At 61.3% G+C, this 16,218-nt stretch overlaps 2 protein-coding genes across 2 annotated transcripts in view; one reads left to right on the forward strand and one right to left on the reverse strand.

Annotated features, from left to right (window-relative positions):
• Positions 1 to 814: 814 nt before the first annotated feature.
• Positions 815 to 3,429, forward strand: LOC119112123 (uncharacterized). Its single transcript, XM_037236154.1, has 2 exons — positions 815 to 878; positions 1,570 to 3,429. The coding sequence occupies exon 2, from the start codon at positions 1,581 to 1,583 to the stop codon at positions 2,526 to 2,528; it is 948 nt and encodes a 315-aa protein (XP_037092049.1). The 5' UTR covers positions 815 to 878; positions 1,570 to 1,580; the 3' UTR covers positions 2,529 to 3,429.
• A 641-nt stretch (positions 3,430 to 4,070) lies between these two features.
• Positions 4,071 to 16,218, reverse strand: part of CenG1A (Centaurin gamma 1A) — a gene marked incomplete at its 3' end in the record, with an annotated part of 28,712 nt that continues 16,564 nt past the window's right edge. Inside the window, exons 3-13 of the mRNA XM_037235665.1 lie at positions 15,536 to 15,677; positions 15,118 to 15,252; positions 14,019 to 14,257; positions 13,166 to 13,353; positions 12,086 to 12,302; positions 11,306 to 11,453; positions 10,534 to 10,889; positions 9,693 to 9,810; positions 6,561 to 6,755; positions 5,970 to 6,256; positions 4,071 to 4,178 (exon numbers count right to left, since the gene is read on the reverse strand). Of these exons, the coding sequence (XP_037091560.1) occupies positions 4,071 to 4,178; positions 5,970 to 6,256; positions 6,561 to 6,755; positions 9,693 to 9,810; positions 10,534 to 10,889; positions 11,306 to 11,453; positions 12,086 to 12,302; positions 13,166 to 13,353; positions 14,019 to 14,257; positions 15,118 to 15,252; positions 15,536 to 15,677 (2,133 nt within the window). The remainder of the gene's footprint in view (positions 4,179 to 5,969; positions 6,257 to 6,560; positions 6,756 to 9,692; positions 9,811 to 10,533; positions 10,890 to 11,305; positions 11,454 to 12,085; positions 12,303 to 13,165; positions 13,354 to 14,018; positions 14,258 to 15,117; positions 15,253 to 15,535; positions 15,678 to 16,218) is intronic.

The following is a 16,218-nucleotide window of genomic DNA, read 5'->3' on the forward strand; positions in this document are numbered from 1 at the left end:
CGATGTGACACGCTACCTGCGCCATAGTCTGGCACGATCCCGGAACTGGACGACTCTGCTGCGACACACCCAGTAGTCCCACGGTGAGCAGTGTGACTATGCTTGGATCTATGGCTATATTGTGACTGTGCGTGTCGGGTGTAACCCGATATCGAGTTGTGTGACTATGCTCGAGCCGTGTCGTGTACAGCCCGACAATAAACAGTGTTGTTATGCTCCGGCCGTGTTGCGTACAGCCCGACAGTAAGCAGTGTTGCTATGCTCCGGCCGTGTTGTGTACAGCCCGACAGTGAGTAGCGTTGCTATGCTCCGGCCGTGTTGTGTACAGCCCGACAGTGAGTAGTGTTGCTATGCTCCGTCCGTGTTGTATACAGCCCAACAGTGAGTGGTTTTGTTATGCTTCGGCCGCGTCGCGTACAGCCCGACAGTGAGCAGCGTTGCTATGCTCCGGCCATAGTGAACAGTGTTGCTATGCTCCGGCCGTGTCGTGCACAGCCAGTGAGCAGTGTTGCTATGCTCCGTCCGTGTTGTGTACAGTCCGACAGTGAGCAGTGTTGCTATGCTCCGGCCGTGTTGTGTACAGCCTGACTGGGACCAGGGGTGGCCTGAGGGCACGTTGACCCGCTCCGGGAGCGCGGCCGGCAGCGGGGCATCTGACAGGTGGGTGGCGGCCGCGACCGGCCCGCCGGCATCGGCGGTGTCGCGCTGACACGCGCCGCAGCTGTCACGGCCCGGGCTCGTGACGTCGTCCGGCTTGTCCGCCCACGGCCGTGATGGGGCGTGGGCCGACCCCAGCCCTTAAAGAGCAGGCGCAGTCGGCCGGGCCAACCACACTCTGAGGGTGGCGGGTTCGGCGCGCAGCGACTCCACAGCGCCAGGTACGGCCGGCCACCGCACGGGGCGCGGCGTCTGCTGCGGCGCCTCGCCTGCTGGTGGCCGGGGGTGTCAGGTGCTTCGGAACTCTTGAGCCATTAACTTTCCTTGCCGCTTTGCGCGCACAACTCCCTCGCCGGACCAGGAAGGAGATCTGCCTGAGCGCCGACGGCTTCGGCTGTGGTGCTGAGCGGACTCCAGCGATCTCGCTCCATATTTGGCGCACAACTTATGGCGCATGGACCTGAACTTGCTCGCATCGATTAAACGGATTATACCGTATGGGCAAAACGCTCAATTTAGTGGTTAGCAGTGTGGCAAAAAGGTAGAGGTAGCTTGTATTACCCTTTTGATCGTTCAAGATCCAAGCGGTCAATTTTCAACAAGGGGGCCATCTTAAGGGCACAAGGGCGCATTCATTGCTTGGGATGCCGTCTGCGCTTTGGAGCTACGTGCTGTGCATTTCAGTTTTTATCAGCAGCGAGGGGTGCCCATGCTCTCTCGCGCACGCGCTGTCTAGGCTGTGCTGCAGCACTCCGCTGCTTGACACGTCGGATCGAGCCGGGCTGTATGGCGCGCTCTTTCGGCAGGGAGTCGCGCCACCGCCACCGCCCGGTGGTCCCTGGTCCTGTCGACGGGCGCGTCCGTATCCTCATGTGTTACGCGACTCAACAACCGGTGCACTGTCGCCCACAGTTGGAGGCGTCATGATCCGGTCCGCTTTGCTGCTGCTGGCCATGGCGGCCTGCGTGGCCGTCGCTTCGAACAAGTCGCCGCCGCCGCCAGTGTCGGTGAAGGGCAAGGTGCCGCCGCCGGTGGTGGTGAAGGGCAAGGTGCCGCCGCCGGTGGTGGTGAAGGTCCACCCCGTCAAGGTGCCCGACACCAAGTTCTTCATCGTGGAGCCGGAGCACGAGCCGATCAAGTACGAGTCGTGCGTGCCTTTCTCGTGCCCGCTGAACGACCAGGAGGCGTCGTACATCGTGCTGCAGGTGCTGCACAAGACCGGCCACGCGCACGTCCTGCTTAACGCCCGCACAGTGCGCTACCTGTTCGACTTCGACGTCAAGTACCGTCTGGCCAAGCAGGTGGCCGCGGCCAAGTCGCGCCTGGAGGTCCTGAACCTGGAGGTGGCGCTGCTGTCCGGCCTGCACTCGCCGCTGCTGCTGCGCCTCATCAGCCTGGCCGAGATCGACTTCGTGGCGCAGACCGTGGAGCGTAACGTGCAGCAATGCGTGCAGCTGGGCGTCACCACCGTGGCGGACATGTGGGCAGGCTACGTCTACCAGGTGGTGGACTTCAAGCGGGCGCCGGCCGAGTCCATCACTGACTTCCTGGTGAACGTCGTGCTCTTCCTGGGCAGCGTGGACGCGCCCACCAGCCATCCTTCGCCACTGGACTTCATCGTGTTCTTGGAGAAGAGGTTCATCGCACTGAAGGCGAACCAGTGCACCAAGGTGAAGAAGCCGGTCATCGTCTCGCCGGTGCCCCTACCGCCCAAGACGAAGCTGGTGGTCAAGCTGGTCACGATCAGCGGCGACGGCAAAACCAAGGTGACCAACTACGTACCGCCCGTCGCTCCCAAGCCGACCGTGCCCGTCAAGGGCGGCAAGGCGTCCGTCCACGTCAAGGGGTCCGTCAAAGTGAAGTCGGGGTAGTAGACCGGCTGAAGGCGCAGCGTCCAGTTCGCTCGGTCGCATTCCCCTCTCCCGCCCTCGTACAATACACAGATATGCACTAGAATGCCGTTTCGGCGCAGCTCTTTCGAGTGGGCAGCTGCCGGTGGCCCCTCGGTCATCATCCGCCGGTGGCTGGAGGCCCCTCGGTCACCATCCGCCGGTGGTTGGAGGCCCCTCGGTCACCATCCGCCGGTGGTTGGAGGTCCCTCGGTCACCATCCGCCGGTGGCTGGAGGTCCCTCGGTCACCCTCCGCCGGTGGCTGGAGGCCACTTGGTCACCATTCGCCGGTGGCTGGAGGTCCCTCGGTCACCTTCCGCCGGTGGCTTGGTGCTCCTCGGTCACCATCCGCCGGTGGTTGGAGACCCCTTGGTCACCATCCGCCGGTGGCTGGAGGCCCCTTGGTCACCATCCACTGGTGGCTTGCTCCTCGGTCACCATCCGCCGGTGGTTGGACCCCTTGGTCAGCATCCGCCGGTGGCTGGAGGCCCCTTGGTCACCTTCCGCCGGTGGCTGGAGGCCCCCTGGTCACCATACGCCGGTGGCTGGAGGCCCCTTGGTCATCATCAGCCGATGGCTGGAGGCCCCTTGGTCACCATCCGCCGGTGGCTGGAGGCCCCTTGGTCACCATCCGCGGGTCAGGCCCTCAGAGTGGGCGGCGCTGTGCGTTGACCTCAGTCCGCTTTGCCGCCTGCGTGCGGCCGCGGTTACAATCCAGTGCCGGCGAGCCGCGGACCGCACCGACCGAGCGCCGCGCCGGCAGATGGAGAGCGGCGAGGCAATGCAGACTGACGCCGACGCCTCAGTGGTCGCGACCATCCGCCGTGTGGCTTACCGTGCCCTGCCTTCCCATCTAAAGCCGTAATACACGTTTTCTGTCGATTCCGTCGATTCCTTCACCAGAGCATGAATGACGTTTACGTCGGTGATCGAAGTGATCAAGTTCACGTCCTCACAGCCCGTCGAGCCCTTCTGCACATGCGAATAAAGGCGTCCACACAGACTGGGTTCAGTCGTAAAGCCCTATATTTGGCGTGTCAGCAATAAATACAACAGTTTTTAGGTTAGCGGTGACAATGATGTTAAACGGAACTGATGATGACTGGTGTGATGATATCCATGCATCGGGCGTCGTCTTCACACCGAATGGGCACCACGTACGCCGCGGGGTGGTACAGGTTAAGACAGACACACTGACAGCGTGGACGCGGGCGGATACAAGCAGCCGGGCGAGCCCACGGCGACACGGAGGACTCGCCGACACCATTATGTTTTGACGGACCGCTGGTGGCGGCTGTCTTCCCCGGCGTTCAGGCCCCCGCAAACTCGGCTCGCGTTCTCGGCACTACCGGCTGTCGAGCGCGGCTCCCGCGTCGCCCGACCGCGGCCCCTCCGACGCTCCCGACGGCTCCCGCCCTCCCAGCTCGCCGCCGCCGCCGCCGCTATATGAGGCTGGCGGCCGGCTCCCGCGGCGTGAGGCTGCCGCGGCGCCGCGCCAGCGCGCCGGTCGAGTCGGCGCAGCCGGCGGCGCGCAGCAGGTCGACCACCTCGGCGCCGGACGGGCCGGCCGTCCGAGCGAACGCCAGGCTGGTGCGGCCCTCGCTGTCCAGCCGGTGCACGTCGGCGCCGTGCTGTCGGCATGCGGACACGCGTGACGTCAGCACACACGTGACGACAGCCATGTGTCGACCCGGACAACGCAGCCAGGGGCGGCGGCCATGGCGAAGAGCAGTTAAACGGAGCGAGGTCAACGGGGCGGGTGAGCAGCTACAAACGGACGACACACTCATTAATACGGGGGCGGTCACCTGCACGGAACGCACGGCAGAGACAGAGACAAAGACAGAGATATAGACAGAAACATGCACGTAGACGGATAAGACGGGAGGCGGATAGGAGGCCGACTGGGCTCCGCTGGGCCTGCCCAGCAATGGTTCATTGTGGTTTCTAGCCTTCTTAGGAGACACCACGTCTGATCGTCGGACAAAGAGCGGCACGCGCCAGCCAGTCCGGTGTCAATGACCCGTGACCAACGACGAAAGGTCAGCCGCGGGTACAATTAGAGGCACACTCTGCATACGGGAGATCTGAAACGTGAAGCTGTGTGCCCCTTGTAGCTAGTTGTAGTAGTTATAAGAAGAACGATACAGGCCGGACTTTACAAGCTGACCGCTCACGCTGATCGACATGAAAAAGAGCAAAGAAAATGCACAAGAAGAAAGAGGCGGATTGCCAAAGGCATGCAGGGAGGCAGGCTCCAACGGACAGAAGTATATGCTGTGCTCAAAAGGCTACATCAAACGAACAATTAAACGATTGACATTTAACGCACGAGTGTTTCATTTCGAGTGGCACGATCATGTCATGTCCGATGACATGCCATTTCGAACATTTCATTGTTTCAATCAGAGCGGCATGAACCCATGGGCTTTGCTGAAAAGTCTCAAGGCTGAACGTTGCGGCGCGCGTCACATTGACATCGAGGCAGCGCGCGTCGCGATGCCAGGCGCACACAGCGGCACCACAAGAGACCAGCGCACGCCGAGCCTGTCGTGCCGCCGCGGCGGTGCTCCACCGTGGCGCAGCAGAAGAGGTCGGGTCACGGCGCGCAGCACGTATGTCGGACCGCGCTACCCAGCACGTGCATTAGGTGTAACCGGAGGTCGTATCACATGACCCGGGGTCAATCCCGCCCGAGACACGTTATCCCCAGACATCCGCATGATGCTGCTGATAGCTAGAACACTCATTATAACCGGCTCGGCGCATGGACGAGGAAGTCGTGAACGTTACCACACAGGTACCTGCCACGGGAAAGGGAACGGGCATATTCAAAAACAGGACCCGTATCCCACCAGAAGAGCATTGTCAACAACGCACAGCGACTGTGCTGATTGTGTGCATACTGACTTGCAATGCTATACATGTATGGAGTAACAGCGTGACGAGCATGCAGTGCGAGCTACGGCATCAGCAGCAATAAAGTTCCCCACCCCGCCCCCCCCCCCTCGAGGAGCCGTTGTAGTGCGCGCGATGCTCATCCGAAGCACCGGCAGCAGTACGGAAAGCTCCCACCAAGGGGTGCAGCTGCGCAGCTCCAGCCATTACACCAGCGACACTACGGGCTGTGTCAGCAGCCGGGAAACGGCAGCTGCACGACGGCCAGCACCAACAGAGCATAAGCTCGACATCCAGCAGTAGCCGCCCAGACCGCCAACTTCACTACGGCCAGGACCCTCCCTCAGCATCACTTATAATACCATTAGTACCCACCCAGATGGTCAGCTATTGCACTATCGCCTGCGTCCACTCGTGCTATGAGTTGTGCTATGGGCAACACGCAACCAGAGCAGGCAGCTGTTCTGTGAACATCACTCACCATACCCGCTCACAGGAGAAGCTGTACTATGACCAGTACCCACCCAGAGGAGCAGTTGTACTATGGGCAGGCTGGTGAGCGCCGCCGCCAGGTGGAGCGGCGTGCGCGCGTCGCGTGCCGACACGGCGCCGTTGACATGCTCGGGCGCGCAGTGCACCAGCAGCTGGGCGGTGGCGCGCACGTCCGAGCGGCACACGGCGTCCACCAGCAGCTGGGAGAGGCCGGCGGCGGCGGCCGGCGGTGGCGCCATCAGCTCGCGGCGCTCGTACTTGGCGCGGATCCAGCGCTCCTTCTCCTCGCGGCTGCTGGCCGGCGTCGGCCGGACGCGGCCTGCGGAGGCGGCGCGGCCGTCAGTCGGCGGTCGGCGCGCCATCCCGGCCACGGTCAGGGTGGACAGCAGCGGCGGCCGTCAGCGGCCGTCAGCCGCGCCGGCCGCCGCTCGGCTGGCAGCTAGACAAACAACCAAACACCAGACCGCAGCGGCCACAGGCCGGCTGCCCACCACGTGCAGGTCACGGCCGGCTTCGGCCGAGCACACGGCTGCGGCCGTCATGGCACGCCGGCCGCACACGCAGACCATCTGTGAGTGTAGCCCTCGCCGCCGGCGCTGGACCACGCCGCGTCTGACACTCACCCGGCGGCAGGCGGCCCTCCCAGACGGCGTTGGCGGCCGTGTTGCCCAGCGCCAGCATGACGGCCAGGTGGCCAGGCGGCCACTCGTCCAGGTCGAGCGAGCGCACGCGGCTCACGTGCGAGCCCAGGTTGCGGTGGATGCCCGAGCACTCGATGCACATGAGCGCGCCCAGGTTCAGGCTGGCCCAGTCCGGGTCTGGCGGCAGAGTGACATACTCGTCAGGCGTACAGCCACACGGACGGCTCGTCAGCCGGCTCTGCAGACGCCGGCTCAAGCTGCGCTCTGTCAGACGCGGAAACGCCGCACTGAACGTCATCTCAGCAGGCGATCACTTCAATCCTTCGGAAATAGACCACAACAGAGAAGTCAACGCCAAAGATGGCACTTGCTGATTCCCGCCCCAACCTTCCGACAAACATAACTTCGTAGCAAAAATGTAAGACGAGACAGACGTCAAATTGTAGCTTGCAAAGACTTGGCGCAGCTCGGGTCAAAACCTGGCCCAGATCTCGACAACCGTGTCCGAAACAAAGCGGAAAGAGACAGATTTGACTGAGAAGTACAAGAATAGTAGTACTGGTACAAATCTGCGTCATTGGGCACATAGGAACGCCGAGAAAGAAAGAGTAGAAACAAATTAACACACTAAAAATAGCTTGAAGCCGAAAGCTCGTTTATTATTTTCGCTTGTTTCAAATATGTAAAATATACCCACTGACATGTCATTTATCATCCTCATTCGTATCACAATGAGAATGAAAAACATGAATCCACCGGATCTCGGCGTTATTTCTAACATTGGCCGGCGAACGACCGTGTCACTCGAGACAATCGTCCCACGCACACCTGACACGGCGACCTAACACGGAAGACACACGGGGATGCGCGCGACCTTGCTCACTGTAAGCAGCATCCAGGCAAAACGCGCAACTCCCTGCGCTTAGGCCAAAATCAGCGCACACTTTGGCAGGCTTCGCGCTTTCCAAGGGTGAGAGCTGGCTGCGCAGAGAGCTCCACGCCCCGGTTTAGTGTCGTCACCTGTGTGGCTCTCTTCAGATGGCCAGCAGGCATGCGATGGCATGTGAACCGCTGCGTATGCGCCATGGCAACGCGGCCGGCTCACGTCTTTTGTTGAATGGCTGAATTCACAACCCGGGGAACCCTGGGTACACCGACCACTGGAGAGCGTATGCATTGGGTACGACGGCAAAATTGGCTAATTCATTAATGAAAATGCAGAATGAAGAGAGCTCTTAGTTTCATCAGAAGGGCCTTCGCCCACTGGTCAACATGCATGACGGCAGCCAATATGACAGTTGTGTTCTGAGAACGTCCGTCGATCGCCCGAGCGTTGGCGCACGTCACTCACGTCAACCACAGGCCAGCGGATGTGAACTTTTCGGCGGCGGTCACCTTACACCAGACAGGTCAAAGGTCGCTCGGCGACCGCCGCCACACGTCACTCAAGCCCGAACGACTGGACAGGGCGGGCTTGCATCGCAAAAATAACAGAAAAGACGTAACTCAACTTGAAGTACACAGCGATCGAACGATAACCGACCAATGGGACGACTCGCAGCACACCGTGAGCGCCAAGATCGTCAAGACGCAAGACTCAAGTTGTCTTTTGGCATTTGTGATCGATTTACAAGACTGGGAGCGGTTCAAACAAAACCCACGGATATGCTGTGGAAATGGAGGCAAACTCCGCCATCCACGCGAAGCGAAGGTGGGCGAAGCTAGCAAACTCCAGCTTCGTCTCCATTTAAACCCGTAGCTTACGCGGCACGCTCCCTCGCGCACGTCCCGTGCAGGTTGAGGGCGTCAGTTAGTCTTCGAGGGAGATGAGCCGCGTGAGGAGCGGGGCCACGCTCACCACAGGAGCTTATTATCTCGCGTTTCCAAGACAGGGCGGAGGAATCAAATGCCACAAAGCGGCTTTACGACCGCAACAAAGCGCGGAAGCGAGCTACCGTCGTTTTGCAGTTAGCTTTTGACCTTAATGAGGGCCAAAACACTACTGCAATCGAAAGCACCGTTTCCGCGCACTCGCTATCAATGGCGTACACGTCAACGCCAAAACGCTGCAGACGTATTGTGACAAATTGCAAGCTTCTTATGGCATTAAAAGCATCAAAAGACAGCTGCCAGCTTCATCAGGAGGATATGCCCAAGTTTCTACATGTTTAACTCGAAGCCGTCTCTTGGAAAGGTCGATCCCGCAAAGCAATGCACGGGTTTACAATGCATACCCAGGATAACCAAACAATGATGTCAACATAAGCCAGCGTTGATTCACCTGACCGATACAAGCTTATCACTAGTTGTCAATGTACCACGTCCATCAGTGAAACAAAACAAGCATGCAGTCGTTGGGCGGGGAAGCCCACCCGCCAGACCAAGGGCTGCAGCGCACGTGAAGGTGAGGGTCACGCCCCCTCCCCTTCCGTCCACCCGCCAGACCAAGGGCTAAGGCTGCAGCCCACGTAAAGGTGAGCGTCACATCCCCTCCCTTCCGTCCACCCACCAAGCGCGAGAGCTGCAGCTCACGTGAAGGTGAGCGTCACGCCCCCCCCCCCCCCCCACATACAGCGAGCGTGTTCATGTAGCGGTGATAAGCACAACCACACTTCACTGAGGCGGCCTCCGTGTGTTCGCGTCCCGCGCTCAACATGCAACACAGTTTGGTGTTGTGCATGTTGTGCAAAATGTGTTTTTCAGCCACTTGCGCATGTGAATTGTTAGTTCATCTCACCTCATTTATCTTAATATAGTTCTCCGGCGAAGGTAATATTTGTAATATTATATAACATATGTAATATTAAGGTAACATTCGCGATAAAAGGGGACCACGCCTTTTCGAAATCTAGTCGAAATCAACGAAAGCTCCCAAATACGAAAAGATCGTATAATAGGCACGCCTGCCCAGTAAGATGATGCCCGACGCTCTTGTTTCGCACTTGACCCGCCCAGCCTCCACCGTCACCCCAGCACTGCATGCAAAAAACGCAACAGCTCGAGTCAAAAATCGGTGTCTATTTTTTCCCAGCACGTGGTTGGGGTCGCAAGAGGCGTAAGTTTATGTCATCGGTGGCCCGGCAGGCCGGTCGCGCCGCCGACGGTACACCTTACTTGGCGCGTCGCAGTCGACGCAGGTCAGGTTGCCGGGCACGGAGTTCTTGATGGCCTGCAGCGACGCCGGGTCCACCAGGCTGTTCATGCGTGACTTGGACTTGCTGCTCTCGTTACTCTGCCGGACACGGTTAAGCCCTGGTCAGCGGGGGTCGACACGGGCCGATCGGTCGCCGGGCCAGCCGAGGACGGCACGTGTCGCGCGTGATGTCACGTCACGCGTTCTGGCACTTCGGTGGCGACATGACGGCATCAGACACCACATGCATCGGGCGTCAAACGGTACGCCTGCGCACCCCGCGCTGGTTCCCAGTCCCAGACCATCACCGGTCGGCTCGACATGTGCGACTGCGGTAGTGGGGTCGCGCCGAGCCGTCGTCGCCTTCTGGCTACGGTAGTGGGGCCGCGCCGAGCCGTCGTCGCATTCTGGCTACGCACGCGCTGGTCCGGTGACCCGAGTGCCGGCCTCGACCCAACAGCGAGCGTCGAGCCCTTTGGGTCCGACGCAAGGCACCAAGTGGGCTCTAGTCCCACCAAAAGTGTTGGTATTTCCGGAGACATCCACCGGCCACGTTATAGCTTGAGCGCCACGCCAAATATCCCGGAGCGCTACCCGACTTGGTCACTGCGCAAATTCACTCCCCACTTCGAAACGGCACTCGGCCGCGGACTCCACGCCCGTACGATGACGACGTTGCTTCACAGCACCGACCATCCCAATCCCACTCCCACTTCCCAACCAACATCCCAGCCCAGCATCATCGACATGGTTACACCGGGCGGCAGCCGGCCGTCTCGCCCCGCCGGCGAGGCCGGCGGCTGGAGACCGGTCCGCGCTCACCTGAAGCGAGGTGAGGATCTGCTGCTCGATCACCGACACCCACTCGTCGCGCTCGTCCTGGCTGCCCGCCTCGAAGTGCCACACCTTGTTGTCGAGCGACACCACCGAGAACTCGTAGCCGTCCGAGTCGGCGTCGTTCTCTGCGCTGCGCACGCCGCTGCTCTTGACGCGCCGGTGCCGCTTCTTGACGTTTGGCGTGTCGGCGGTGAGCGCGCCGCCGCCGTTCAGCAGCGACAGCGACGAGTTGGTCAGGATGGCGCCGTCGTCGCGGCCCGACGGGTCCCGCAGCGCCTCGTACGCCGTCAGCGTCACTTTGTCCTTGCCGGCGCGCGTGTGTCCCGGTAGGCTGCCGCTGGCTGAGGGCGGGCAGGCGACGGGGTTACTGGGGTGGGTAGCAGCCGGGCGGGGAAATCCGGCTCGCAGGCGAGGCCGACTTTGAATAGTCGCTGAACGTCGAGACGTGCCTGCCAGGATACCGCGCGCAGCACAACTCGGCGTGGATCGACACCTTGCGTCCTCGCTGCATCGGAAGAAATGAGGTCGAACGGGACGAAACTCAACTTTAGCTCACGCAAGACCATGTCTACTGAACATCAAAAACCGTCTGAAGTTTGTGATTCTGAGCAGTGGGACACATTAGCTAGGTAAACAAAGTGGGGGATCAAAAGCAAAACTTGACAAGTAGTGCAGTATAATGGGCAACACGAGGCGCTGCAATGCTACACCGGGTAAACGGAGCCGCCATCAGGCCTGGAGACCGAAGCATACTCACAGTTCAGCGTCAGGTTGCCGATGTTGTCGGCCAGGTTGTTGTTGTTGGAGTTGGGTATCGACTTGGAGCCCCTTGGCCGTTGTCCCGGCACCTTTACCGTTGTGTACTGTAGACATATCTCCTTTCCGTGTGCGTCATCCATATACTCCTGAAAAATATAGCAAACGTGACAGACAGCCCATGTGACACGTGTCTAAACGCCTTCAGTGAAGACCGCTCATTCCTTCAGACAAGGACAGGAAACGCCAGTAGTGGCGGTTCCTGCACGCTAGAGTGCAGCTGGCAATACATTATACGGAGCTACTTACACGAACAGCGCCTCTATGACACACTTTGGGTTGTATCGTCCGCACAGACAAAGGGTGCACAAACGAGTGGCACTCCCCTTCCGGCACCTGCGGCCGCTTCACTCGCCGCTCCAGACACCCCACCAGACGGGCCCCGCCAGCGGCGCCTCACTCGCCGCTCCAGACACCCCACCAGACGGGCCCGGCCAGCGGCGCCTGACCGCCAGCGGCGCCTCACTCGCCGCCCCAGACACCCCATCAGACCGGCCCGGCCAGCGGCGCATGACCGCTAGCGGCGCCTCACTGGCCGTTTCAGACACCCCACCAGACGGGCCCCACCAGCGGCGCCTCAGCGCCACCGGGCGTAGTCTACCAGCGGGCCGGCCCGAGCACGGACGGCGCCACCACCGGCCCGCAGGGGGCGGACCGGATGCGACGACCGACGCCAGGCGGCGCCGGCGGCGCCCCTCCCCCTTCCCCCGCCAGTACGCACGTGCAGCGACGAGTGGTAGGTGAGCTTGCCGTCGTCGCTGATGGTGACGTACTTCTTCTTCCAGTCCTTGTTGAGCGCCTTCTGCGAGCGCTTGTACAGGTATCCCTGCTTGATGGGGATGGCCCGGCCACTGCCGAGCTCGGCCGTCTTAAGGCGCCGCTCGTCATCAGCCGCCTTCCGCGACGGCGCAAACAGGTTTGAACGCCGCCGGCTCTTCCTGCGGCAGGCGGAGAGTGCGCTACACACCGGTGACTAAAGACAGGGCAGGCGGACAGGGCGGTGCAGATCGGCGACTGGGTGCGAAGGACAGCGCGGTATCGACTGGCGACCGGGAACAGGGCGACCGGGCCAGGCAGTTCCACCTCTCACCTGGCCGCGGTCGGTGTGTGCAGGTCCGCCTCTCACCTGGCCGTGGTCGGTGCGAACAGGTCCGCCTCTGACCTGGCCGTGGTCGGTGTGCGAAGGTCTACCTGGCCGCGGTCGGTGTGTGCAGGTTCGCCTCTCACCCTCTCAACCTGGCCGTGGTCGGTGTGTGCAGGTCCGCCTCTCACCTGGCCGTGGTCAGTGTGTCCAGGTCCGCCTCTCACCTGGCCGCGGTCGGTGTGTGCAGGTCCGCCTCTCACCTGGCCGTGGTCGGTGCGAACAGGTCCGCCTCTGACCTGGCCGTGGTCGGTGTGCGAAGGTCTACCTGGCCGCGGTCGGTGTGTGCAGGTCCGCCTCTCACCCTCTCACCTGGCCGTGGTCGGTGTGTGCAGGTCCGCCTCTCACCTGGTCGTGGTCAGTGTGTCCAGGTCCGCCTCTCACCTGGCCGCGGTCGGTGTGTGCAGGTCCGCCTCTCACCTGGCCGCGGTCGGTGCGCGCAGGCCTACCTCTCACCTGGCCGTGGTCAGAGTGTGCAGACCCGCCTCTCACCTGGCCGTGGTCGGTGTGTGCAGGTTCGCCTCTCACCCTCTAACCTGGCCGTGGTCGGTGTATACAGGCCTACCTCTCACCTGGCCGTGGTCGGTGTGTGCAGGCCCGCCTCTCACCCTCTCACCTGACCGTGGTCGGTGTGTGCAGGTCCGCCTCGCACCCTCTCACCTGGCCGTGGTCGGTGTCGAGCTCGGCGTCGGCAGGTGCTGCGGCGGCTCCCCGGGCGCCACCATCCGCTTGGCGTCGTCTCCGCGCAGCGAGTCGGAGCGGGCCACCGAGCCGGGCGGCGGCGGCGGCGGCATGTGCAGCTCGTGCGGCGGCGCCGACATCGAGTGCGTCTGGCGCAGCGACAGCTCCTGCGCGCGACAGTAGCGCCAGAGGACGTCCGGTCAGTTAAGGGCCCGCACAGCGGCGCACAGACTGCGTTTAGCAGCGGGAGATGCGAGCGGCAGGAATACACCACAAATGCACCGGCTCATAGAGTCTTACACATTCAATCAGATTTCGTCGATATTTATGGCCACGAAAGGAGTGGTACAGTGTGGTTAGCACGCACCGAGCGAACATATTCTTACTATAAAGCACAGGCGAAATCTGGACCAAATTTGCACATGCTGGCTCAGTGGCAGTAGACGTATATCCTGAGCCGCACCGGGTCTCACTGAACCATCCTTCTGTCCCTTGCCGAAATGCCCGCGCAGTTTTTCATCAACAAACGGAGCCGGTGCAACAGAAGTGCTGCTAGATCTAATCCTAGAGAGTGCTGCTCGTTCCATTGTTGCCCGTATAATTACAGCTCACAACCGTATCACGCTGTGCAAGCACACTTTCCCTTATGAATCCTTCTCCCGCGAACGTCAGCCGAGTGTGCCATCGGTCCCGGCTGATGCCTGGACCCCACCCCCACCCCACGAACGGCCCGCGAGCACGCCACACCCGCGGGCGACGCCTCTCACGTGCCACACGGCTGCGCCCCGCCCCGCCCCGCCCCGGTCGCCGACGCCGACGCCGACGTCCGTACCTTGGCCGGCGTGGGTGGGTGTCGCAGCTGCGGCGGGCTGTCGCGGCTGGAGGCCGAGGCTGAGGCCGAGGCCGAGGCCGAGGCCGAGGCGGAGGCGGGCGCCGGCGGCGGCGGCGAGTGGCCGTTGCTGGGCAGGAAGGCGGCCGCCGACTGGTAGCGGCCCATGTGGCTGGGCGTGGTGGGCCGCGAGCCGGCCGGCCGCGCCGCCAGCGCCCGCTGCTGGATCACCTTCTGGCAGGCTGCGGCAGGCAGGCACCGTCAGGCCCCGAGCCGGCATCGACCGTACCAGCCCAGCTGACGCTACAGCTCAGACCAGCTGACGCTATAGCTCAGCCGCACCAGCCCAGCTGACGATACAGCTCAGCTGCACCGAGCCTGGCTGACCCTACAGCCTAGCCCAGCTGACGCTACAGCTCAACCCCGCTGACGCTACAGCTCAGTCGTCTGATGCTACAGCTCAGCCACACCGAGCCCGGCTGACCCTACAGCCTAGCCCAGCTGACGCTACAGCTCAACCCAGCTGACGCTACAGCTCAACCCAGCTGACGCTACAGCTCAAACCAGCTGACGCTACAGCTCAGTCGCCTGACGCTACAGCTCAGCCACACCGAGCCCAGCTGACGATACAGCTCAGCCGCACCGAGCCCAGCTGACGCTACAGCTCAACCGCACCGAGCCCGGCTGACGCTACAGCCCAGCCCAGCAGGCGCTCCGGCTCAGCCGCACCAAGCCCAGCTGACGCTACAGCTCAGCCGTATCGAGCCCAGCTGACGCTAAAGCCCAGCCCAGCAAGCTCACACACGTATGCTGTGGCGGCCGGAAACATCCGCAGCGATGCATGACGCCAACAACTGCAGCGTCGCGACGGAATGCGAGCAAACACAATGGCGTCATTGACGGCGAATCCTTGCATTGTTTCCATAATTGCACACAACACGACACTGACCGGCTCACCTGCGGCCTTTGAGGCGCATCGACCCCGAGGCAACGCCGCACCAGATCACCGCAGGAGCCCCGCTTCGTCGGACCGCGTCGACCCGCGTGCACCCTCCGGCGCGAAGGTCTCCCGCCCGCCCGGCGTACGACACCGAAAACTCACCCACTTGGAAGACGGTCTCGACGTTCAGGCCGTACGTGGCGCACGTCTCGAAGTAGGAGCAGTGCTTGAGGCCGCCGGCCAGCTTGCGGGCGCTGCTGTCGTCGATGATGCGCGGGTTGGTCTCGCTGATGGCGTCTGCGGCGGCGGCACGACACACCGTCACGCTCGAGCCCCCACAGATACTCCGCTATCGGGTGACTCACGGACCCCTCCGAGGCGCTGCCGAGCTGCCGCGGCTCCCGTCGCCAGGCACAGGTCCGCGGCGGCGCGCCGCTGGGAGATAGCCTCGCGTGACGGCCGTGGCGACGTTCGGCGGAGATCGCGGATGTCGCACGCTTACAAAGCCGGGTGAAGTGCCGCGCTCTGGGCCGATAACATGATCACGTCCGGCCAATATGACCTATCGTAGAATATTTACCTTGCGTCCCAACCAAAATGATTGGGATTTCGGCGGTATTCCGGAAGAAGTTCATTTTGCTGTAGTAGTGGTAGATGGCATTGAAGCTGCTCTCATTCTCCAGGCTGAAGACGAATATGACAGCGTCCACCCATGTAGAGAACTGAGGAAATAGATGCACGGGTTAATGAGAACTTGTTCTCAGCGCGCGCACACCAACTAGTATTTACAACGTCTGGGATGGCTAGAAACAGAGTGTGGCATTTCAGCGCGCGATGGCCATGACTCCGCAGCATTGCAGCCAAGCCTCAATCATGTGACGTTTCAGCGTGCACTGTCATAACTCCGCAACAATGTATATATGCAGTAATACATATTAATTGTTTATACACATTAATTGTTTATTATCAATTATGCCATGACTCCGAAGCACTGGAACCACGCAGCAATCATGTGACGTTCCAGCGCGCGATGTCATAACTGCGCAGCATTGTAACCACGCATCAGTCATGTAACGTTCCAGCGCGCGATGTTATAAATGTGCAGCATTGTAACCACGCATCAACCATGTGACGTTCCAGCGCGCGACGTCATAAATGTGCAGCACTGTAACCACGCATCCATCATTCATTGTGAATATGTAGGCTTAACACGATTGGGATGGCATAGAACGTAGTGCATAACCGTGCAAATAGAAACAAGCT

Source organism: Pollicipes pollicipes, unplaced genomic scaffold (genome assembly GCF_011947565.3).
Source record: "Pollicipes pollicipes isolate AB1234 unplaced genomic scaffold, Ppol_2.1 Scaffold_7261;HRSCAF=8764_pilon_pilon_pilon, whole genome shotgun sequence".
Taxonomy (NCBI): domain Eukaryota; kingdom Metazoa; phylum Arthropoda; class Thecostraca; order Pollicipedomorpha; family Pollicipedidae; genus Pollicipes; species Pollicipes pollicipes.

Bases quoted from the DNA above. Each gene is read 5' to 3' on its own strand.
- LOC119112123 (XM_037236154.1), top strand. From the start codon at position 1,581: ATGATCCGGTCCGCTTTGCTGCTGCTGGCCATGGCGGCCTGCGTGGCC.